We start from the raw sequence: 27,187 nt of genomic DNA, 5'->3' as shown, positions 1-27,187 counted from the left end.
GTGTTTGTAGAAGTGAATCAGTCTTTTCATTAAAGGCAATAGTCACAAAAATAAACTTTTCAGGAACAGCAAAAACTTTTTCTTTGGTTAACTATGCGTTTCAATGAAAATATATTTTTGCACAAAAAGTTGCCTCATGCTCTTTCTGTAATGACCGACTGGCATAAAGACATCAAGATTCCCATGTAATTCAGGCTTTAGCGAGTTGTACTCGTTCTCCAAGGTGGCATTTAGGCGTGGGTTCGAATCGTGCTTGAGCTGATTAAAGGATGGGGTTCTTTCTGACGATTTTTCCAACAGCAAGACGAACATCAGATAATCCCATGGGAAATCCAAGGACTCAGCCTTACCACATATTTTTATATCATCCCTCTATTACCAATTCACCGACGCTATATAATCGCATAGTTGATACAACGTCGTTAAATATGCTTGTAAGATGATAGAGCATTGAACGAAGAGAAATTCAGTATGTACGGACTTGGTCACTTGAACGAAAATTTGCAGTTGGTTATTTTGTAAGGGGGGAGAGATCCACCACTATGGAGTAACGGTCAGCGCGTCTGATCGTGAAACGAGCGGGCTCGGGTTCGAATCCTGGTTGGAGCTTTATCCGGGGTTTTCCCTCAACCAATTGAAGCAGAATTGCTGGGTAGCGTAACTTTCGGTGTTGGACTTCGGACTCATTTCGTCATCATTAATTATTCACATCATCATTATCCATATCATAGCCCGGGTTAAGTTCACGGTGTGGTGTGCTGTACTTGTACAAGAGCTTGGCCGTTTTGCTACCCAATCATTCACAGAATAGGAGTAGTAACCACAATAAGCCTCAGGCTGCAGTGCAAGCCTTCGTGTCTCTCCTCCTTACAAGAGAGAGAGAGAGAGAAAGGGAGGAGAGAGCTGTGATGTATGGTATTTATGTGAAATATATGCGCAAGGTTTCATTTTTTTTTTTTTTCAGTATTAGAATATTAATTTTGCACAAACGTGGATAAAAATATGAATAGATATTAAAGAGAAGATAAACAATTTATAAGCATAACTATAAAATTCTCACAGCAACGTGGAAATAATAATAATAATAATAATAATAGGCCTATATAAAAAAATTCATTCAACACATTGAAGAATTGAACTGGGTAACCCTTCATAACCAGTGTGGCCAACTCAGGCTTTTTGGGGGCTATCTCTAGTCGGCTTTTTTTTTTTTTTCTGGAAACCCCGTTAATTTTTTTTGTGTGTATGGCTTCGTATCTAATGTAACCGAAGATGTTATAGTTTAAGCTATATCATCTTCGAATGCAACAATGACATTAGTCATTAGAGCGTTCCTTTTTAGCGTGTGGTACAGGGTACAGAGAGAGTAGGAAGAGAGAGAACCAATAATATTCTTTACTGGCCGTTGTGACAATGTAACGTAACGCGACACGATAAAGCCAGCTGATAGCATTATTCAGTTTGACAGTTGAATCTCGATATTTAAAAATGCGGAAATCTCAGCACGCGCGAAAGTTCAGAAGTGGAAAGATTGAAAAGTGAATTCTATGAAAACTGCTTACTTACAGAAGATGACGATAGCAAGTGTTACTATAAGTGTATTTTTAAGCAAGTCTGTTCTTGGCCGACATTTGAGTAGGTACGGAAAAATAGAAGAAAGCGTCGACGGTATTCGGTAAAAAAAAAAAAACAACCAAACCTGAATCTCTAAATGATGTCCAAAACTACAGACAACTGTATATAGCAAGGGGTCAGTTAGCTTTATAATTGCAAAACATTGCTCAGTAAACTGCATTGACCATTTAACCTATATTTTTAAGAATGCGTTTACAGACGATTCTTCAAAATCCATAGGACTAATTTGTAAGTGTAGAGCAATCATATTCTAGGTCCACATTTTGAGACAGACGATCTTGGCAAGGGGAAAGCAATGACATCTATTGCAAAAGTGCTTGGTATGGTGATTAGCAGACATCGGATTCCAGGGCAAATGCCTATTTTGTTTCTTTAGGAGAAAAGTAAAAATAATTATTAATATTTGTGTTTCATGGAAATTGAAAGGTATTCAAAGAGTTTTATAGTGCCCTAAAACGGTTATTACAGCCTAATTTGTTAATATTCGCCTAAAAATGCCTAACTCACTGTAAAGTTTCGCATTTTACTATTACTTTTTATAATTTATACATGCATTCACTGCGAAATTTAAGGCATTTAAAAAGTGGAAAGTTTGCTTCACACCGGCCGTGAAACCATTGATAAAGGAAACAAAATGTTTTGAATCTCACGACACTCGCAATAGATTTCACCGAATTTAACATGTTTGGAGGCATAAATGCCGACAAAGAACCAACCTTAGTTTTGAAGCAGGCAACAATCACAACATGTGCTGCTACCTATTCAGAGATATACTATACTATAAAAATGACTGTTTTCGGTCTGAAACCGATTAGCTGTACTGCCCTTCAGAGTGTCATAAAATCACAATTTTTGGAGAAAGAGTGTTTTTGAAATATTTATGAAAAGTCGTAAAACTGCGAATTAGTAGGGTAAACCGTTACAAAATATTTAAAAGAATGGCCCTCCTAGTGTTAACACTACCAGGAAATGCAACAATAAGTGGAACTTTGTATTTTTGTCCCATTGAATCTCAATAACAACGGTTCATTTGAATGCTCGTTAACAGTTGCTCTTTCCCTCACCTTATTTGTGTTGAGAAGTTTTGAGCGGTAGGACGTTTTCCTGTGAAGTTTAACGCGATAATGCCGAAAAATATAAGTGCAAAATCTACATTGATCCGGCAATGGCTAACAGAATATTCAGAATTCACTTATGATGGAAAAATAATATTCTGCAAGATTTGTAGCAAACAGGTATGTAACAATAGTTGAAATATATAAATTCTATTAATTTTAATGAGTAGGCCTATAATATTTATACATTGACTGAGCTATCCTGAGGTATAATTCTTTTTAAGACCACTACACTTTAACCTTTTAAATTCCGATAGTTAAAGTATTTGCAGGTCATTAAAATTTTGATTGTTCGAACCCACTAACTTTGTGATAGAAATACGGCAATACAACAATTAGGATTTTATTTTAATTCAGTTTACTTTACATTTTTAGATTTCGTAAGAAAAGAAGTGCCACCTAAAGCAGCATGTGCAAGGAGCGGCTCATAAGGCTAAAGCTCAGCAGAAAAATCAACTGCAACAAACTTTACTAACACAGCCTACTTCATCCAATCTCAGCAGCAATTTCTATGCTGATTTAACCAGAGCGTTTGTTGCTGCTAACATTCCCTGGAATGCAATTGAAAATCCGGTTTTAAGACAGTTTTTACAAAAATACTGCAAACAAAATAGCCCATCTGAGTCGACCCTAAGAAAAAATTACTTAGACAGAATATACAATGAAACTTTAGCTTCCATTCGGGAGGATATAGGTGATTCTTACATATGGGTCTCTGTGGATGAAACCTCAGATCCTATGAATAGGTATATAGCAAATATGGTAGTAGGAAAACTTAGTCCTGATGGACCTTCGATTCCACACCTCGTATGTGTTAAGGAACTTTCGAAAGTGAATAGCCAAGCCATTGCTTATTTTGTAAATAAAGGCCTACAGTCTTTATACTCAGGTAATATAGACGATTCTAAAGTTCTGTTGTTTTGTACTGATGCTGCCTCATACATGGTTGCTGCAGCTCCACTTCTTAAAACATTTTATCCTAACCTCACGCATGTAACCTGTCTAGCACATGGCCTTCACAGGGTTTCTGAAACAATCCGGAATGAATTTCCTCTTGTCAATTCGTTTATTTCTAACACAAAAAAATGTTTTCGTAAAGCCCCATCCAGGATTTCAATATTCAGAGAGAACTTTCCAGATATCCCACTCCCACCTCAGCCGGTTGTTACACGATGGGGAACCTGGATTCAGTCAGTGGTGTATTATTCTAAGTATTTTTAAAGAAGTGGTCACATTTATTGATAAATTACCTGAAACTGATAGTGCAGCGTGTGTGAAAGTAGTGAAAGATTGTCTGAATGACTCACGAGTGAAAAACGATATTGCCTACATAACATCAAACTTTTCTTTCATACCTGCAAGCATTGAACAATTAGAACGTGAAAAACAATCTCTTTATAGCCAAATAGCAATAGTAAAGGAAGCTCAAGTGAACATACATTCTGCTTTGGGCGAAACTGGGAAAAAAGTTAAAAATAAGTGGGACAACGTATTAAATAAGAATGTAGGATTTTCATTGTTGGAAAAAGTATCAAGAGTGATATCGGGGGAAAGTGTAAATGTTCCAGTAAGTATTGATGTTTCTATTGTACCTAATTTAAAATTTGCGCCTCTCACATCAGTTTCGGTTGAAAGAAGTTTTTCTGCTTTCAAAATGATTCTCAGTGACAAAAGGCAAAGGTTAACTGTGGAGAATTTAGAAAAAATTCTGGTGGTGTACTGTGCAGAAAATTATAATAAAGTCTGAGCATGGAACTGAATTTCAATAATTTAAAATGAGTAATCTTGATATGAATAATCATTATTTCATTAGTTTCAATATCTTATAAATATAATATAGTATTCTTTTTTAATGTTTAAACATACTTTTTTGTGCGTATTTTAGTGTATAACTAAAAATTTCAGTGAAAGAAATAAGTATGATACCTTGATGTGCCTAAAATGCCTATTTTCATTAAAATAGAGCCTAATTTTACAAATTTTGAGCTTATTTTAGGCGCCTAAAACTGCAATTTTTAGTGCCTAAAAATCCGATATCTAGTGATTAGATACCGTATTTTTCCTTACATAAAAGGGGAACAATGTCCAATTTTTTGGATTTATGTGATCTTGAGGAACGCAATCCTAACATTGTGAGTGCTTTAAGAGAAAAATTCTAGTGTAAAGTGGTTCATTGTAGAGATTCAGTTGGAGGTAACTTCTTTCAGATTTTGACGGAGTTTCTTATACATACCGATATGCTAATACATCTTCTCCATTTCCATGCATACGCAGAATGGATGTTTAGTGCGAGAAAAATTGTGAAAATTAAGCAAAGAAACAGGCTGCAGCTTACCCTTCTACCGGAAATTTTAACTGTACGACATGGATTAAAAACATGTGACAGGTTGTTTTATGTACGAATTCACACGTGTATTGTTGACATACATCGGGACAAATTTGAGTTTGTGTGTGACTAAGCTTACAAGGAACCAGTGTCTTAAACAACGATGAGACGGAGAACGAGGAACATTCATTTTTTAAACCAGAAAGGTAGGATACATATATTTAAGATGAATATTTACAATATTTTCGACGTGACTACGTCTTTATTGGAGGTACAAACGGAAAAAAGTCACATTTTGTATAACATAAAATACAAGAAGTGTCCTCATAATAGGTGAAAGCATAGGACGATTCCATCTCATACAAGAGTGAGTAAAGACATAGTCACGTAATCAATGGAATTTAAAAATCCCCTGTCACTTTTTTGTTATTTTAATACTGGTAATTTGTTAGCATTTATTTTGTCCCCTCTCTCATATTGCATTATTACACATTAGGGCACAGCAAGTTTAAAGTTACTGTTTTTTAGCACAAGAACTTCCAATTTTAAAATTTAGCGCCTTCACTCCACTTTTAGCTTCAGCAACAATTTAGTGCAATTCTTTCGGTCGGAGTTGGCGACATTGCTCCCTAGAACTTGTTAAAACTTAGAAATGTTTATTTTTGCACCGTCGTGCTTCTTGTATTTACAGCTATTGTTGTTAGGCCTTGAAAGTTAGAATTTCCAAACAGAAACTTGTTGCTAGGGGAACCATTCTTCATAACATAAAGCTATACCGAAAAAGACCCATTGCAGTGCACTTATTGTTATTTAGTTACCGGTACCATTACAGTGCAGTTTTGCGAAGGCTTTGGAATAATATTACTCTATATTTTCAATGCAAAATATATTGTATTGCAATTTTAAAAATATGATCGTGCAAAAAATGTTGTACAATAGGCCTACACGTTTGTGAAGTGCATTATAAAATCGTAATATACTATTCAGTAAATTAAATCAAATTCCGGTAATTTGCTAGGAGACGTGGTTGCATATAGACTACTTTTACACTAAACCTAACCTTAGTGTATACAACGTATACTAAAACATTAACGTAACCTGTCACAGATTAAGGAAAAGGTTGGGTTAGGTTAGTTTAGGGTTTTATTATATCTCGCAAAAACAAATTTTAGGTTTAGTGTAAAAGTGGTCTATATGCAACGACGTCTCCTAGCAAATTACCTCATAATTAATATGTTAATAATTAAATTAGGCCTAACATTTTGTATGGGAGGTAGCCTTCTTTAACTAATTACATCAAGCCTCACCAAATATTTCGGTCACCGGCCGCTACTGCTTTTAAGTTGCATATAAGTTATAGGCAAATTTGCTAAGTTGTTCACAAAACTTGGTTCCCCTGCCCCCCCAACTTAAATGCCTGGCTACGACACTGCAAACACAGACACCGTTCTTCCCAAATTAAAGTGTTTTTCCCGATCTAATGAATACTAACTCCTTAATATCACTAGTGAAAAATAGGTCACACTGAGGGACAAAAATAGCGAGATATAAAGACTGATTCATGAAGTATGAACCGCACTAGGCCTATATGACAGTTCTACAGGTGATTTTAAGCCAAAAGTGTCATATAAACATAGGTCAGTTTGAAAGTTTGAGTGCAACTATAAACAATTTTGTGTAAACTCACATTGTCGAATAGAAATACTGGGCCTAATAATAATAATATCTCCTATTAATATTTAAATAAGTACAGTCAAGTACCCATACTTGGGACAGTAGCCTTACTTGGGACATTTTGGAACTTCTCATTCTACAAAGTTTCCTATCTTGACAATTGTTTATAGTGAGCTGGAAGCATGTTTAATTACAAGGACGATGTTTTAGTTGAGTTATGAAATGAAATCAAGTTCATTTTAACTGATTTTGTGTTGGAGTTTAGAGTTTTGAAGTTCTTACCAAAAAAAGGTGAATTATTTCGTAAGATTAACTTTAATTACCACTACTCTCTGAGCAGCTTCTAGAATTTGCTGATCCCTGATATGTAATGTCTGTAATGTTTCCTTCAATTCCTAACCACTGTTTTTTAAATGTCTTATTTCATTTCCTTCTTTTTAATATGTTTTTAAAAACGTGTATAGGTGTTCCTTACTTGGGACAGTGTCCCAAGTTATGTCAGCATTTGTAGTAATGTCATTTTTAGGTTAGGCCTACACTTCAAATGATCTTTTTTCAGACTGAGGTCGATTTTAATAAAAAATGAGTCAGACCAAGAGGAGTTATAATAACTTTGATGATGAAAATCTAAATCGTGCAGCTGAGGCTGTTCGCCAGAGCCAGAATATCAAGAGAGCTAGGGCAGCTGTGTCTCCAGAAATTATAGATTCATATTTTGAAGAACTATCAGAGACTCTGAAAGATGTTCCGCCAGAAGCTATCATTAATTACGATGAGACAAGCATGCAGGATAATCCAGGAAAGAGTAAGGTTAACGTCCACAGAAGTTGCAAATACCCAGAACGAATAATCGACTTCTCAAAATCAAACTTCTCAGTGATGTTTGCCAGTACAACAAGTGGTGTTGCCTTGTCATCATATGTAGTTTACAAGGCTGATCACTTATATAGCACATGGACAGAAGGCGGACCAGCTGGAACGATATATAACCGATCAAAATCTGGTTGGTTTGAGGGAAACATTTTTGAGGAATGGTTCGAAACGATAGCTTTGCCATATATGAAAAAACTTTGTGATTGCCCCAAAGCTATTATTGGTGACAACCTTGCCAGCCACATTTCTGTTAGAGTTTTACAACAGTGTATTGACAAGAATATTCAATTCATATTATTTCCACCTAACAGCACACATTTGTGCCAACCCTTGGACTTAGTCTTCTTCAGTCCATTTAAAGTAGTATGGCGGAGACAGCTGACGGACTGGAAGATGAAGTACAAGGGGGCTATAAGAAAAGATCAATTTCCTAGGCTGTTGAAGAAGATCCTGGATGAACTTGTGACTGTGCAGCTGAAAATTTGAAAGCAGGTTTTCAAAAGGGTGGAATCTATCTGCTCAATAAATATAGTGTTGCAGCGCCTACCTCAAGTTTCTCAAGCTGAAGATGACTCTACTTCAGCAGCAAGGTGGACTTCATCATTTGAAGAATTCTTGAAAAACACCCGTGAAAAAGAAACTAAAGTGAACCCAAGGAGGAAGAAGATAACAGTCACACCTGGCAAAAGTCTGACGGAGCGAAATGTGATTGAAGAACTAAGAAAGAATGAAACTGAAACTGCCCAAAAACGAAGAGAAAAAGAAAATCACAAGAAGGTGACACATCAAGCTAGAAGGAATAAGAGGAAGGCTTCTGACAATGGAAATTGCAGTGGTGACCCTGCTGACGATCCAGAACCAGTGCCTGAAAAACGAAGAGGAAAGAAAAACAATGAAGATGAGAGTACAGACGAAAGCGACGTGATATCACTCCATCATTATCAGATGAGGAGGAACATTTTGCAGTATTGTCTGATAATGGCGAACAAGAAATAAATATTGCAACAATTACTAACCAGCAGCAAGTGCATGCAGACATTGACAACATGGAATAATAGCAGTGACTAACCACCAACTCATGTTGAAATAAATGACTTTGTTATCATTGAATTTCTTTATGATCAAACCAAGGAAAAGCAATTCAAAAAAACCTTTACTGGAAGAGTAACAAGTAAGAGCAATGACAGTTCCTTCTACAAAATTAGTTTCATGCGAAACTACATGGGGTCGCGAGATGTTTTCATTTTTCCTAACGTACAGGATGTTGATGATTGTATTCCATTAGAAAGAATTAAAAGGGTTCTGAAACCAGTGTCTGAATTCAGGGGTAGATACATTTTCGTTTTGTAAACTAAATAATTAAGGTGACTCTTAATGGGTTTAGCTCTTTAAAATTTGTTTGTAAGCTTAAACTGTTATAAAGTATCCTAAACAAACAATTTTTGTACATGAATAAAGGTTATTTTGTTGTGTAATATTGCTCATGTTCACAACATTGTATTGTCTAATGTCCCATGTTAGGTAATACCCATCCAAACATGGTACAGAAGCTAAAACAAATAGTGTCCCAAGTAAGGGAACATGTACCCTAACTTGGGACAAGGAAGATTTTTTTAAATAAAAAAAATATATTGAGAGAGAGAGAATTTTTATTTCATGTCACAAATAGTGCTGATAGAGTTCAGTATTTCTACATATTTATTATTATCCAATTCTAATTTTTCAAAACTGGTATTTAGCTATGAATTTGTAAACTGTCCCAAGTATGGGTACTTGACTGTATAAAATTAACGAAATGTAGGCCAAAATTGATACGTAATTTAAAACATAGGCTAATTATTGAATGTTGATTTTTACCAGTGCGTTTCCCAAACTCCACAATAAAACAAAATATTACAATAATGGAACAATGCACAAATAATGAACATCAAAATGTTTTATGTATAAAATAATGTGATTCCTACATTCCCTTACATTCTGTGCAGGCGACCTGCAGCAACTCGTATATCGCTACCGCAGTGCCTGTCGCTGCAGCTGGGCGCTTGCACAGACTGCAAGGGAATGCTCTGTATTATAATCAGAGCTAGGAAGTTGGTACCAAAACTGTTAAGATGTGTGAGCTTGGACTATATCTCTACCGAATGAAAAGTAATAGCGCATCTCTCAGTGTCATTGAACCATAACGACACACATGTACGGCCAGGTGGTAACCAAACATGTGCTCCAATCGTCCACAGCCTTAGAACAAGAAAATAATAAACGAATAATATTTAAAAAACAAACAATAATTTGTAATTATAAACTTCATAACTCCCAAACTAAAATAACTTAATTTACCATAATTACATATAAAAATAACATACAAAGTATACAATTATGATTCTAGACTAATTATAACAAAACAATGAACATTTGCATTTTATCAAACGAAATACTCCTTTTATTTATTTATTTATTTATTTAACCTGGTAGAGATAAGGCCATCAGGCCTTCTCTCCCCCTCTACCAGGGAATTACAACTACAATATTAAGAATACAATTACAATTATGATTACAATTAATATTAAATTTACAAATACAATAAAAATCAAAGTATTAAAAGATTAACTGACTAATAAAAGCTAGACAGTTTATTGCAGAAGTTAAGAAGAGAAAATTTTTTGTTATTATTAACTAAGTAAAAATTAAACTATGTTAAATTATGTTCAGAAAAAAAAAAACAAACAAATATTTGTGCTCTGAAAATATTCGTTCTATGTCACAAGACGTTACTGGAGCAAATCTGAAATATGATGCAGTGTATCTTTATCATCAGGTGAACAACTACTTTGTGAATTTTTATTTTGTTTTATTGGGTTATTTTACGACGCTGTATCAACATCTCAGGTTATTTAGTGTCTGAATGAAATGAAAGTGATAATGCCGGTGAAGTGATTCCGGGGTCTAGCACCGAAAGTTACCCAACATTTGCTCGTATTGAGTTGAGGGAAAACCCCGGAGAAAACCTCAACCAGGTAAATTGCCTCAACCGGGATTCGAACCCGGGTCACCTGATTTCGCGGCCAGACGCACTGACCGTTACTCCATAATATATCTAATATCTAATAATATATATTTATGTGGCTCATAATATTAAATCCATTAATTGTTTTCAAGAACATTTTTCATTTCTATTGTAATGACAGCTAGGAAGTTCTTATCGTAATTTCGATGTTGAACTTAGACTCTAACGCAACCGAATGCATAGCAGCATGAGGCGCCAACATTTAACGAAGAATAATCCGGAAAAAAATAAACGTGTTGTAACTTCTGTTTGCATAATTAATTTAATGACAGAGTTTACTTGTTTTTTGGACTCATGCATAATATTAATATTACGTAAATAATACAATAATAACGGAATACCTTACTTTGTTCGGAACCTACAATATTAATATAAATTAACAATATTCTCCAAACTATTCACGACTCTATACAGCTCCACAGAATGCCACTATTCGTTTTTATGTGAATATACTCTATCGTCTGTAGCGTGCGGGAGAGGCGCGGGTGACATCTATACTTATACTCCTAGCTGTACTCAACTGAAATCTACTGGTACGAATTTCCTAGCTATGATTATAAATGAAGAGTGTGTGCGATATCACTTTTTAAAGAAAATTAAAAGCACATGGAAATGTTGAAAAAGCTAACATTAAAAGACTAAGTTTGGCGGCAAATAGGGTTGTTATAGACAGAACATTATAGACTATAGACGGTTGTTTGTTTGTTATGATCTACGCATGTTTTAAGACTATTTGTTGGACAAGCATTCAGAGATCAAGTCTCATTGGTGGCTCCATTTTCTGCGATGACGTTGTTTTCCGTAACATATTTGACCCTGCTTGTACACATGTGCCACATTCCATAGTGTTAAAGTGCCGTCCGCTGTAAACATGCGTGTCTGTTACGAGTGTTTTCCAGGTAAGCGACACATATCAGACAAGGTAATGAGGTTATACGCCGGTCATCCCTTCCCCTACACGTTCTGTCCTCTTCCCACGAACTTCTGCGGTATTTTGACCCGCTCATGTTTGTCCTCAACGTAGGGGCGTGGTAACCGAGGTCATACACCCGAGTCTTGGCCATTATTATGCACGACAGTAAACATAAAATGTTCTGATTTATGTTTATCTCTGTAGGGTATTAACTATCTGCCATAAAGCCTGATGGCTGTACAGTTGACTTGAGTTCTTCCATAACCGCCACAGTACTCAGGACGCTCACTGCTAACACTTTGGCCTTATAAGCTAGGGCGCCCAGGTTCAAATCCCTGTCCCAGGCAACACAAAGGCTTCTCCGAGTACTATCAGTGCCGAACATATAATTTTTGTTATACTTACAATTTTCACCTTGTAACACCTATCTAGTAATATAGTTTATCATATTGTACTACTATAGAAAACTGAGTTCTAATCTTCACGGAAATAAACATTCCCAGTGTTGCTGACACTGAAAAAATGGTATTTGGCATGCCCTCTGTCTGTTACTCCGCATCGATTTCAACCTATTGGATGAGTTTATACACGGTGGTGCTTCAAAGCACTCGTACCATAATTTTTCTCGAAAACTAGCTTACATTATTTATTCACAATCACACATTCATAATCGTAGGACAATCCTTCAAATAGCGAATTTTGACGCCATACTGAAAGATAATGAATGTGTTTTCGGCAACAAGTCTTCCTGCCAAAATATGCAAGCACGCAGAAAAAGCTTCTCAAGGTCACTGAATGTCTTGCTAAATGAATGAATGAGAGGAGGAAAATGGGAGGATAAACTTTAAAAGGTACATAAAAACGCGTCCATGCAAGGGAGTTCGGTGATGAAAAATCTGAATATAATATGTGAGCTCCAAGCCTGTTGGCCACTTGTCTCATTCCGCGTCGCTGCATTTGAATGTCTATATAAGGAGAGTTGAGATATTGGATGGTCTTTCTGATTGGTTGGAACCAGTTATCATGCATGACTTCCGTTTATTTATTAATAAGTGAATTTAATCACAAATGATACTAATAACTGGGTCGTTAAAATAGTAAATATCCTTTTTTCTTTAGCAAAATTATGTCCATGTTTTATAAAAAAAACATGAAATATTTATCTGATCGCATCATCAATTAAAAAAAATGTAGGCCTAATGATTTGATGGCATTGAATGATTAGAAAATGGAAAAACAAGTCACCTATGAGAAATAAAACCATAGATATTAAACAAGTTTGATACATATTTATATTAGTCTATATTTTATTATTGTATAATATAAATTATTAAATAATTATATTATATAGGCATATAATGTTTATATTTTACAGCTACTTTATCACTGAGAAATAAAGAAAACCTGTTACCTTCTATTTACTGGAAGTAATTAGTGCTTGCTAGAGTATGCATTAAGATAGGCCATGCCTGGTTCCATTGTCTCAACTCTACTCTTAGGGCCGTATTTATAGACATTCTTAGCACGGGCTTCCGGTGGATGATTAGCGAACTAACGTTTTTCGTATTCATAAACCAGTGTTAGCGATGTGATATGATATGAATCCTGTACAAGTAACCAGTCGTTAGCCGGGGCTAGTTTAGCACGCTCGTAGCGCGGGCTAGCGAAATGTCTATGAATAGCACCCTTAGATATTATAGAGGGACTATATTATTGTGATCAGAAAGAAATGATACAGCTTCTGAACGTTTCTAGTATCGTGCAGAGCAAAAACGCAACGTTACAACTAAACAACATTCCTTCTTCCCTCAACCCGTTGACAAGTGAATGGCGGGCGTGTGGACGGACAGGCAGATAAGCACGGAAGGAAAGTTCAGGAATGTGTTTATGTGGCAAAGACATTGTATTATAGTTATATATCTAGACACACAATTGGCGCTGGTGTCGTGTACAAATTTGAAACCTCTCGCGCAGGTTCGCGCGACGCCATGTTTGGGGAGCACGAATGATTCTTTCTATAAAGCATTCGGAGTTTAGAAAATACCATTGCGTCTATAGGCGTTTTCTTAGTGGATTTCCTCCTTCACTGTAATATAACTACACTTATTTACGTATTTTCTAACGTATAATATAAAATAACAGAAGTAAATGTAAATATTGTAACTAAACATTGTTTTAAATATAAACGCCTTATATTGCTCATAAGTAGACTTATTAGTCTATTTCTATTTCTTATGACCGAATACATGAAATATTTTTACTTATGTTTTTTATATTACGTTAGAAAATAAGTAAATAATTTATTTAAATTATATTACAAAGAGAGGGATGTCCGCTAAAAATGTCTATATACCCAATGGTATTTTCCAAACACCTAACGCACTGTAATAATAATCCTCAGTGTTTTGAGAATCAGAGGCGATATGACTCATACTGCAGATATGGATTGCAATTCCCTCATTCTTACATCATTCTCAATGACACAATATTGTCAAAATGTGATTGTATCCATTGTTGGCTTAGTTATTAAATCATTAAGAAAAATATGGTGTAATAAATCTAAAGACTCAATTTATGGTACGTAGCCTACCAGCAGTAAATAAAATCTCTTTTATTTTTTAACGAAAGAATAATGGGAGTCTTGTCATATCATCATCTGAGATTATAAGAATATGCCGCTGAAGTGAAAGAGCGATTATACAGATGTTAACAGTTCAATGGCATATTACCACCCACTCTTAATCGTGTGAAAACAATGTTGTCTAGAAGTAGAACACTTATACAATCTTTCTACACTTATAAGCAGGGAAAGGATTTATATGTAAATACATATTTACTTATAAAGCTAATATAATTTATATTTTGCATTATCTTTATGTTTCACAATGTGTAGGGTTGAAAAATCCTACTTTTATTTTCCATATTTTTCCATATTTTAGAGTTTAGTACATATTTTCGTTAATTTCCATATATTTTCCATATTTCATATAAAACAGTCCATATTATATTAGGTTTAACAATAAAACAAAACAAAATTCCATTAACTTTTAAAAATACATTTCAACAATAGAGATTTAAACACATGTTCAGTAATCCCTTTAACATCAGAGTTATTTGAAAATTAGCAGTCCTATCAACAATGGGAAAGTAAGTTACAAAACTGTATTAATTTAATTTAAAATTTTTAACAGACTTCAGTTGTGCAGCTCAACAGTTAAATGCCAGTCAGAGTACACATAGGTTCAGTTTTGTAAATCATACTATAAAGACGGTAAATATGCCAAAAGTACGTCATTCAGTCAATTTAAAATCAAAACTAACAAGTTACATTTCAGAATTTAAAGAAGATGGTTTATCAACTGACAATAAAATATTATTTTGTAATTTGTGTCAGTGTGCAGTATCATCTACACAAAAGTTCCTGGTGCAACAACACATTACAACTAGTAAACATCAGGCCAACAAACAACTAAATTCCAAGCAGAGACAATTGTTTTTAACACAACCAACAACATCGAATGTAAGATCTGAGTTTAACATCGACCTGTGCCGTTCTCTCATCTCTGCTGATATTCCTCTCTACAAACTAAAGAATAAGGTCTTCAGGGAATTCCTTGAAAAATATACTCAACATACAATCCCGGATGAGTCAACACTTAGGAAGACGTATGCTCCATCCATCTACGATGAGACAATACAGAAGATAAGAGATGAAATTAAAGATAGTTCAATTTGGGTTTCCATTGATGAGACTCCCGACAAAGAAGGTAGACTTGTTGGTAATGTAGTTATCGGTTTGTTAAGTGAACAATATTCTGAACGAATTCTTTTACATTGTGATGTTCTAGAAAAGTGCAATAACAAAACTATAGTTAAACTGTTCAACGAAGCTATGGGTATCCTGTGGCCAAAGGGTATTATGTACGATAATGTGTTATTCTTTATTAGCGATGCTGCCCCTTATATGGTCAAAGCTGGACAAGCATTATCTGTTGTATATCCTAAATTGACTCATTTTACTTGTGTGGCGCATGCATTTCATCGTGTGGCAGAAGTGGTCAGAGACAATTTCCCTAAAGTAGATTTGTTGATTTCATCAGTGAAAAAAGTATTTCTCAAAGCTCCCAGTAGAGTTAACGTGTTGAAAGAAATGTACCCTGAAATTCCATTGCCACCAAAGCCAATTTTAACTAGATGGGATACATGGCTAGAAGCAGTTGAATATTATGCCGAACATATAGACTCTATTAACAATGTTCTCCTTGCATTGGACTCTGAAGATGCAGTCTCAATTGATACTGCGAAAACAGTTACCTGTGACATAAGTGTGAAGAATGACTTAGCTCACATTCAGCATACATTTTCATGCATCATAAAAACGCTCAAAAGTCTCCAAAATAGGCACCTTTCACTATCTGAAAGTTTTGAAATTATAAATAGTACTGTGGAACAACTGAATCGTGGTAGAGGTAAAGTTGCAGATGCAGTAAGAGCTAAGGTGGACACTGTACTTTCAAAAAACCCTGGATATGAAGAACTACAAAAGGTTGTTGCTGTGATGAGTGGTGAATCAACAGTGAAGATTAACTTGGACTTATCCCCAGCAGACATTGTGAAATTGAATTATGTACCAGTTACTTCTTGTGACGTCGAACGCTCTTTTAGTCAGTATAAATCTATCCTCAGAGACAATAGAAGAAGATTCACTTTTCAGCACTTGAAAGAAATGTTTGTAACCTATTGTTATGGTAACAGACAATAAAAATTGTGTTTTGTTGAAACTACATTGGAAGATAAGGTACGTCCATTATATTTTTTGTTTAGTTTGATTAAAATGTACCAATATTTAACGTACATAGTCATTTTTTTATAATTTTAAGTCCATATTTAATTCCATATTTTGGTAAAAATCCATATTTAATTCCATATTTTGGTAAAAATAACTACATATATATTTACATATTTCATATATTTTTAGTCCATATAAATCCGTTCCCTGCTTATAAGTTATAGGAACATGTTTTAGAAAATGGATCCCAGATTCCTCCCAAGAATAATATTTTAAACTTGTTAAACTGACCATAAAAGTACATAAAGATCTACTGACGTAGCTCAGTGGGCTAAGGACTGTTGGTCCGGAGTCGCGCTCGGCCGCGGGTTCGATTCCCGCTGATTTCCTGGTTGGGTTTTTTCCTTGTATTCCCAACCGTAAGGTGAATGTCAGGTAATCTATGGCGGATCCTTGGCCTCGTCTCGCCAAATATAATCTCGTTATCATCAATACCATCGATGATAAATAGTCTAGTAGTTGATACAGCGTCATTAAATAACCAAATAAAAGAAAGTACTACATAAAGAGCAGATCTTAGCACACAGCTTAAGGTTACCAGTACAATACTTTACATAAAAATGTTGTAAGACAATATTTAACGGAGTCAATAATAATAATAATAATAATAATAATAATAATAATAATAATAATAATAATAAATCAATAGGCAAGATGTTCTGTACATTAGGCCTGAGTTCTATTATATGACTAATTGACTAATTCATGCATGTGGCGTTTATTTCATACTACAGCTGTGATAATAAGCTATTGCACGGTAGACCTACTTATATTTCTAACTAAAACATTAGGTACTGTACGTGTTTCTATTTTACAGGTGTACGATCCCTGACAGAGTATAGTAGGGAACAGTAGATAACCACCATATCAATGCACATTAGTGCGCTTTCATTTATTTATTATTTTACAGGTGTAAGCCTATATTATGTGATATGGAAGCGAATAAATAATAATTGTTCATTTCTCGTCCACATCAAAGCAAACGTGTTTACAATGTAGGCCTAATGTAACGTCTTACACAGGCAGTGTTTTGTTAATAAAAGTTAATAGTACTAATATTTTTCTTTTCATCTGAACTATTACTACAATATGCATTTGTATTTCTGTTCTCTCTATATGTTGCCAAATAACTATACAACATCTTTAGTTACGGTATCAAATTGTTACAGTTTTCTTTCGTTTCATGTCAAACTAAAGGTAACTAAGCTTGATTATGTCTTTAACGAGGTCGCTTTAAATGTTAATACGATTTTTTTTTTCATTTATCCATTCAGATTTATTTATAAGAGACACCAAACATACATATTAAACATTCAGCATTGTATAGTGCAGCCGTCTGATAGCCGGTGCTTCTCCCAAAGCATGGCGGCGGACGCAAGCTTCAATTTGTCCCTACTCTAAACTTCTGCGCAGCCCCGGCTGTAGGGGCTCGTTATGTGGTAACGTCGCATTCAAAGTTCCTTGGTAAAGTCGTGTCCCCTTCGTGTGTGGTGCCAGGAAGGAATGTGACGTATCCAGTTCTCATTGGCTGAGGGATTCGAGGAGCGGATGGAAGTACAAAGTCAAAAGTTGCTTCCTTCCCTGCGACCACAATATATTGCCAGACAGCGTCAGAAACAACTAGAGACGATGCTATTTTCAAACTGAGCTGGAGCCGTTGGCATATTATGAATTTGGCGTACATTGTTGATAAAAGCGTACAATGTCAATACTGTACACATTTTAGCAGAAGAATCATAGTATGTTTCTATAGATCGCCAACAGCACTTCAAAAATGAACATTTAGCAAACATGAACATGGATCAATTGCTAGAAGTTACCTGATAATAGTGGGCAGAGCTTGAGGAACAAGGCTGCCGGGGACTGTCTGCTTAGTTGTCCTAATCCGGTCTCCAACAGTAAAATCGGTATCCCTAGCACGAGGTAAAGTGCAATGGTGCTCACAAGGAAGGCGGCACCGCCATGCAACTCGCACAACACAGGAAACACGCAGACACCCTGCAGTCCTACAACAACGAACCAAATTTTAGCTCATGTAAATTCATTTTTTCTCTCTTAGAATTCAGGCTTCTCGAGTTTTTCCAACCTCAAATTCACGTGTCCTGGATTGACCAGCTTTAGAACTTATTCTTTCATCTAACTTGAGAGCATCTGACATTTCGACCTGCATAGACTGTTATCGGTATTGAATCTACTACAAAATACGGAATGAATTAAAATCGAACTTATATTATTGTCAAACTTGTTCACAAGACGCTATTTTCTGCCATATTATGACTTAGAACTACTTATTCATGGTTACATGGTTCACAGTTCTGAGAAGAATACAATTTGTTTACAATGTATATAATCAATAAAAATTACTTTCATGAAAGTTTATAGGCTGATTTGCAATATATAATTGGGGTCCAACCAACATTGTGGATTAATATTAATATTAGAGGAGAAAAATTCGCTCCGGCGCCGGGGATCGAACCCGGGTCCTTGGTTCTATGTACCAAGCGCTCTCACTTTTGAGCTACGCCGAAGTCCAATCCACAGCACCGGATCAAACTCCCCTCCTCCAGTGTTTTTCCCTTAGTGGTCTGACACCAAGTTGGGCATGTATGTTGACATTTTATTAAGTCAATAAAAACATTGTGGATATTGAACGATTGTTCAAGTAAACATAATTTTAATTCTGACATAACAGTAAACCTGAGGGAAAATAACATGACATCTGAGTTGTAGAAGGAGATCCGAAGTTCATTTAACTATTTTCATTATACACTTGGTCGAATTCGGCCACATAATATGGAAGGAGTTGAAAGTCTACATCAAAATAAGAATACTGGTAATTATAATAATAACTAATAGACCTACTCTATAAAGCCGCATCTATGGCTTATCGCAAAATGCATGGTTTTCCACCTAGACGGTCCGAGTTCGATCTCCGGTCTAGTTGTGATGGAATCTGAAGCGGACAAAGCAGAAGATGCAGAGGCTTTCCTCGGGGTACTCCCATTTCTTTCTTTCGTTCAATCAACACTCTCTGCCTCCCTTCAGTTTTATTTATAACCTACAATAACAAAAAATAGGCTGGGGTGAAATCTTGGGGATATTACAGGTCTCTGATGCTGGTACTTAGTAGATATAGGATTTAAGGGTTTGGAGCTTCAGATTCTTCTCTTCCTGGTGGATCTAATATACCAATGATGTCACTGGAAATGAAACGCCCTCTAGCATCAGTCGTCTTATCGATTGAGATATCGATTTTTATATTTTGAGTTTCTCATTTAATCGTTTGCATTGCCGTGTTATAACAAGAGCTCAAGTAAGTTTGTTTTTCGTATAAGAGATGCCATCAAAATAAAACCACACTAGGGCTATGAAAATTCAACACTTACCGGTAATTTAAATCTGGCCTCCGTCCCCTTTGTAATAGTCCTCTACTTCATTTTCACAAAGATCCCATCGTTTCTGCCATGCCTTAAATGAGTCAAATGTTCTCTGAAAGTCCTTATCTCGAGCCATGTGAACACCTGTTGCGTTTCGGCCTGGATCTCCTCTACAGTGTCAAAATGCCGCCTCTCAAGCATCAATGGCATGTATTGGAAGCAAAGGAATTTACAGTGAGCTAACACTGATGAGTAGAGTGGATGCTGAATGACTGTGTCATGGTGTCTTGTAAAAAACTTCCGTGTGCGGCAACATTGTCTTGGTGTAGGAGCCAGATTATGTCGTGCCATAGTTTTTTTTTTTTTTTTGCGAAACTCCTCACGCAGCCGCCGCAAAATTTCGCAGTAAAAATCTTCGTTAAATTTCTGTTGTACAACTTCCATCATGGTTTCTGTTGCTCTCTCAACTTGCCTTACTTCGGTTTTAATAATTAAATAAGAATAAAAATGTTGGTCTGTAAACCAAAAATAAGGAATATCTTTTATAAACTTCAGAGAAAAGATAAATTAAAAATACATCTTCATGAATCTCTAAAATTAATATTTTGAATAAACTATTCTCTGAAATTAAAAATATAATTTTAATTAGGCCTATAATTCTAACCATAAGATTTTGAGTCTTAGAGATCGTGGGCGTTTCCATTGATTGTTCTTTGTTTTCTATATGAAACCGAGGCCTGGAAAAGAAAATCCCTCTTTCCTTCCATGTTGTTCTTCTTCTGCACCTCCTCTGAAGTAAAATATCTACTACAGCGTCAAACTTCATGCATACTATGTGATATTAAACCATTTCTAATCACAAAGATCTGACTTCTATATTACCTGTTGTGAAACCGAGACCTGTGAGAAAGAAAACTCCTCTTTCGTTCCATGTTGAACGTAAGCGGCTATTAGAAATATTCTTCTGAACATCCTCTGAGGTAGGGTATCTACTACAGCTCCCCTGGAAAGATAATTATGATAAGTATGAGCGAACCCATTATGCTGCGGACAGACTGGCAAATGAACGGATATATAGATAGACAGACAGATGGGCAGGTGGACCGGTGGACGGACAATAAACGGACGGACAAACACATTGATAGATGGACGGATAGACAAACGTATGAACGGATAGACAGACATAGACGGAAAGACAGACAGATGGACGAACAGATTGGCATATGGATGGACAGACAGATGAATGGAGAGACTTACAGATAGATGGACAGACACATTGATTTTAGTGGAATATGGATTGATTGGTTTTAAAGGGAGATAAATATTATGATTTTGAAGGGAGATGACTGGATTGCTTTTAAAGTGAGATATACTGATGTATTGATTTTAAAGAGAGATATGCACATTGTTCTGAAAAGGAGGCTTTAAAAGTAAATAGCCTAGATGGATTGATTTTAAAGCGAGATGGTCACATTGATTTTAAAGGGAGATAGACTGATTGCGTTTAAAGTGAGACGGATTGATTTTAAAGGGATGTGGATCCTGTTTTTAATGGGAGATAGATGAATTGATTTTAAAGGGAGATGAACAGATTGGTTTTAAAGGAAGAAGGATTCGTTGATTTTAACGGAAGATGGACTGATTGGTTTTGAAGGGAGTTAGATGTTAGATGGATTGATTTTAAAGAGAGATGGACATATTGGATTTAAAGAGGCCTATAGATTGATTCTGAAGCGAGATGGACATATTGGTTTTAATGAGAGATAGATGGATTGATTTTAAAGGCAGATGGACAGATAGCTTTTAAAGTGAGATAAGAGGATTGAGTTTAAAGGGAGATGGGCACATTGGTTGTAAGGTAGCTAGATGGAATGATCTTAAAGGGGATAGATAGTTTGGTTTTAAAAGGAGACGGATACATTGGTTTTAAAGATACCTAAATATATGGAATAATTCTAAAGGGGATGGACAGATTAGTTTTAAAGCGAAATGGACACGCTGGTATTAAAGGAAGATGGACACACTGGTTTTAAAGGGGGATAGGTGAATTGGTTTTAAAGGGAGATGGACACGTTGATTTTGAAGGAAGATGAACAGATTGGTTTGAATGGGAGATGATTAATTTATTTTAAAATCAGATGGACTGATTGATTTTAAATGAAGATGATCTGATTGGTTTTAAAGGAATATAGATGGATTGATTTTGAAGGGAGATAGACGAATTGATTTTTAAAGGAAATAGATTAATTGTTTTATGAACATGTTTGTTTTCCTGGGAGATAGATTGATTTTAAAGAGTAATAGATGAACTGATTTTAAAGGACGAGAAATGGACTAATTGGTTTTATAGGAAGAAAGATGTATTCATTTTAAAGAGAGATAAACTGATTGGTTTGAAAGGAAGATGGATGATATGATTTTAAAGGAAGATGGACTGATTAGTTCTAAAGGGAGATGAATGGATTGGTTTTGAAGGAAAATGAACTGATTGTTTTGGAAAGGAGATAGATAGTATGAGTTTAGAGGGAGATAGACTGATTGGTATTAAAGGGAGATGGACGAATTTATTTTAAAGTGAGATGGAATGATTGGTTTAAAGGGAGATAGATAATTGTTGTTAAGGAAGATGGATACATTGATTTTAAAGGGTGAAAGTGAGATGGAATGATGGGTTTTAAAAATAGATGAATTGGTGTTTAAAAAGATGGGCATATTGGTTTTAAAAGGAGATTGACTGGATTTAATGGTAGATAGATGGATTGCTTTTATGGAGAGATGGACAGATTGGTTTCGAAGGAGATGGACAGATTGATTTTAATTGGAGATAAATAATCTAAAATCTATATTATACATGCTTGTACCCGAGATTTGAAACTGTATGAACACTAAATATATAGATTAATACACTTCGCTTGTGGAAAAAGTGAATTAGGAATCATAATCTTGGAGCTAATTAAGTTTATATACATACTTAAATCTTCATAAACTTCTATATTCTGTTTTATATTCAGAACCAGTATAACCGGCTCTGCATATGATTGCAATGGTCTGCCACCTTATCCTAGAATCATGTATTACAATTTGAATAACTAGCGTCAGGCCTGACCAGGACTCGATCCCGGATCGCCTGCGTGACAAGCTGAAGGTATAACCATTAGCCACAGCAGGAGTCACAATAACTTTACTTTTCATACACTTACTAAATATGAAGTTTCGTAAGTAACTGAGCATAGACGAATCGTTTCATAGGTATAGGTAGTAAGAAGACATCTGATAATACTTGTATTTCTCTCATGCGAGCTTGAAAAAGAAATTAGATAATTAGTACATGAATGTTGCAAATTATAATACACAAGATGTGCAGGTAAATGTCTAATACAAGGACAATCCAAGTCCGTGCCTTCCCCTAAAGGGGAGGATAGATAGATAGATAGATAGATAGATAGATAGATAGATAGATAGATAGATAGATAGATAGATAGATAGATAGATAGATAGATAGATAGATAGATGGATGGATGGATGGATGGATGGATGGATGGATGGATGGATGGATGGATGGATGGATGGATGGATGGATGGATGGATGGATGGATGGATGGATGGATGGATGGATGGATGGATAGATAGATAGATAGATAGATAGATAGATAGATAGATAGATAGATAGATAGATAGATAGATAGATTAGATCCTAATACGGTCCATAACAATGTGCCAATCTTAACTGGCTTGCTCACGAAACTAGTGTGAATACCTCTGCAGTTGAGAAGTGTGTCAGCTCTTCTCTCGCAACTTGTTTGACAAGTTCGTTTTATTCCCTGTAGTTCAATATGTTTTATGACGAGTTTACATGCTACAATTTATGAAGAAATATCCTTCTTAATTAACCTTTCTTATCGTCATGAGTGCATGGGTTATTAACGAGAGACCATACTTGTAAGAACTGGGAAAATTCTGAAAAATCTGTCAAAGAATTCTGTCACGATCGTACTTTAGTTATGTAAAACTATGTCTGGTTCACAGCAAACTGAAAATGTTATGGAAACTTAATTCAATAATATTTCATCGAAAAAATCTGAGTTAAAGGTTTGATGTTGCACAACAATCCGATTCTCGCTACATTTTTTCTGAATTGTGGTGAGGTTTGGACGCCTATCGATGGCTCTACTTAAGTAACCTATATTACGCTGGACTCCAGGCTAGGCCATTTCTCACCTACACCGTTCGATAGCGCTAAGGCACGCTGTGTATTCAGGTCCGCATGCAGGCAACACCACATGCCCTCTGAACCACCTTCGTCTGCAAAATGTAAATTCGTAGATCTAACCGGAACTCGAATCCGGACCGTTTGTATGACAGGCCGGTGGTCTTAGATCACACAGTCACTTCAAGAGTCTTTCTATAGTGTTTGTCAATCTTTGGAAGTATCACTAAACATGAGCATTAAAGAAGAAGATAGTGATTTCAATTAAAATGTCGAGGAATTGGAAACACTGTTTGCTTAGGAATTAGCGATGCAGCAATGTTCATAACGAAGATTTTGGAGACATTGTAGTATACTGGTATTCGAATTAATTATGGTTTTTCTACTTTCTGTTAATAATCGTATACAACAATCCAATTCAGAAAACAGTATTGTTCTCAATAAACTGACTCCCCTTGTTTCATCTTCGATTCTCCTAAGGAAAATCGAGACTACTATTCCAATTTTATATTTTATATAATTAAAGATAAAGAAACTGTAAGTAGCGTCTGTTATCTCGCTGCCATTGTCATGCTACGATTATTTAGAGCCTAATTAAAGAAGTACCTAATTTTTCACGCCCTCTATTCTGTATGTGAATTCATGACATTCAACATCGCTTCATGAATATATCTATGTTCTATTAAGTAATGTGTATTGATACTAAAACTTTGTGTTGTATTAATACTAGTAGACTATATTGTAAAACTCTTGTGTATATATTTCAACTAGACTGTGACTATAATTAGGACTTTATAGTAGGCCTACTATTATTTTTTTTTTTTCGTTTGACATGTTCCATATTCTAGCTGTGAAGCAATATACGAATACCATGGAATGTAAATAAATACAATACAATACAGTTCTCGCTAATGCATGACACTGGGAGGTGTTACAGGACTAGGCTGACTCACCTCATACTCGTACTCTGACTTGTCCCCTGCTTCACTGTTTGTATTCGACACTTCTGTGTGACTGGTCAACGAACTGCTGCCGGAGGTGATGGACAACTTCGTGTGCTGCTCCACCATCCTAGATCTTGATCCTCTGCTGGATCACACAACACTGGCGCATCTTGACCTACAAAACTTTCTTTCACTGCTGTCCTGCTTTCCCCACTTTATTTTCAAGGTCAGGGGAAGGGTTCTGTTGCTTTTACTCCAATGGAGAAAGCTTTGAATTGGTATCTTTTATATTACACCGAGGCCACCTCAGTGAATCATTGTTATATTGTCATATATTCACACGAGAACTGGTACTGAAATTCCTAGAAAATTATGTTCTGAATTGTACAGTGTATCATCCATCATCATAATCATCATCACCATCATCCATAAAGATGAAGTCTTTAGAGTTTTCAGAATTGAAATAGGTCTTTTTTTATTTTGATCTGCTAAAGTTTCTCGTTCAAATTCTATTAACAGATTAATAATTTCGAAATACGACACTAGTCACTCTTTTAACGTGTTCCCTTAGTGTGTTTCTATAGCCCATTTTTCTTTTTAATCAGGGAAGTTTTGTTCATTCCTTGTACCGGTGTCTTCATTATTTTGTATTTTACGTGTCATATAAGATTATATATAAATGATGTTTTGTAAGAAGGGCGTTATATTATGTGTAAATTATGTCTAGAGTGCTATGTAGATGTACAAAAGCAGAATTATCTCGTCACTTGTACTCAGGAAGCATTTTGCACTTCACAAGGTACTTGCTACGTTTGCGCTTGACTTGGACTTATCCAGACTTGTTCTCATGATTTTCTCCACCAATACTGTTTACAACTAAATAAAATACATTTTAAAATGGTCTCAGTATTATAACAACAAATGGAATTAATGGTTTCATGGACAGCTTATGCTGTGCGAATTAAAATTTCTGATGAGGGGGGGGGGATAGAATCCTAGATAGAAAATATCATACATGAAATTATTATTATCCTCATTCGATATGGCTCAACGCTTGGTCGCACTGAGTTGCTTGTCTTGCATCTTGATCATAATAATAATAATTATATCCATGAGCAGGCTTGAGATAAGATGTGTAATTCCTAAGTTAATGATTGTTGTCAGCTTACCAGTGAAGATAAACATCAATATTATTTTCTTGGCTTACTTTATACTTTATAAAGTATACTCGTATTAAAACAATTATATTTTGTGAGTGGGGGGGGGGATAGATTTTATCCCTGGCAGGGATGTTAATATGAATTTATGAAAGGGGGATAACTTTCCAGTAGGAGGGAAATCCTCTATCTCTCCCGTTAATTCTCACCTCTGGGAGTATCTTTCGCATTTACCACCATGAAGTTAGATCGGGACGAAATATTCGTTCTCTTTTACGAAGTAAAACAAGGTAAATGAATCTACCCATGGTGAATTGATATCATTATGCCTTCCTCAATCCTACAATATAAAATACAATCGCCATACCGTCAACAATACAATCAGACAGCGAGCACAGCCTATTAAATGTCGGAAAGTTTAATTTTTTTGTTGGTTATTTAACGATGTTGTATTAACTGCTGTACTACATTATTTAGCGTCGATGGAATTTGTGATAAGGGAAATGGCATTTGGTGAAATGAGGCCAAGGATTTGCCATGTGATTACCCGATATTCGCCTTACGGTCGGGGAAAGTCTCAAAAAAAAAAAAAAAAAAACCAGGTAATCAGCCCAAGCGGAAATTGAACCCACTCCATCAGCAGGCTCTACCGTCCGGGTTACGCCTGTGGCTAAACTTAAATTAATTTCCATATAATGTTGATATTATTTATGAATATAATTAGTAATATTTGTGATATTGAAATTCCACTTCTTTGTATCATTAGTTTCTAGATAACTGAATGTACTAATGTTATGTTATGTACTGTATGTGAATTTACATTCAAGGATGTGACGAAAATCGTATACCGTAATGAAAAATATTTGAGAAACTTTTCTCGTTTAAGGGTTCAACTATGTATCAGGCGTGTAAGTTTCAAAACCGAACAATTGTAGCTTCAGTCAATTTCGAGATATATTATTCTGCACTTTACAGATTCACAGATGTTATGTTCCATACTATATAGAAATTAAGAAATAATGAGTATGAGAAATAAAAGTTCGTCGTTCATTT

At 35.5% G+C, this 27,187-nt stretch overlaps 1 protein-coding gene across 1 annotated transcript in view; it reads right to left on the bottom strand.

Moving 5' to 3' along the window:
• Positions 1–25,166, bottom strand: part of LOC138714875 (sodium- and chloride-dependent glycine transporter 2-like) — a 45,229-nt gene extending 20,063 nt beyond the window's left edge. The window contains exons 1-3 of the mRNA XM_069847101.1: positions 24,987–25,166; positions 20,709–20,829; positions 18,270–18,455 (exon numbers count right to left, since the gene is read on the bottom strand). Of these exons, the coding sequence (XP_069703202.1) occupies positions 18,270–18,455; positions 20,709–20,829; positions 24,987–25,103 (424 nt within the window). The 5' untranslated portion in view covers positions 25,104–25,166. The remainder of the gene's footprint in view (positions 1–18,269; positions 18,456–20,708; positions 20,830–24,986) is intronic.
• Positions 25,167–27,187: the final 2,021 nt, after the last annotated feature.

Source organism: Periplaneta americana, chromosome 15, assembly GCF_040183065.1.
Source record: "Periplaneta americana isolate PAMFEO1 chromosome 15, P.americana_PAMFEO1_priV1, whole genome shotgun sequence".
NCBI classification, from domain to species: Eukaryota; Metazoa; Arthropoda; class Insecta; order Blattodea; family Blattidae; genus Periplaneta; species Periplaneta americana.
The sequence above is the reverse complement of the archived record's forward strand: the minus strand, read 5'-3'. Positions and strand labels throughout refer to the sequence as shown.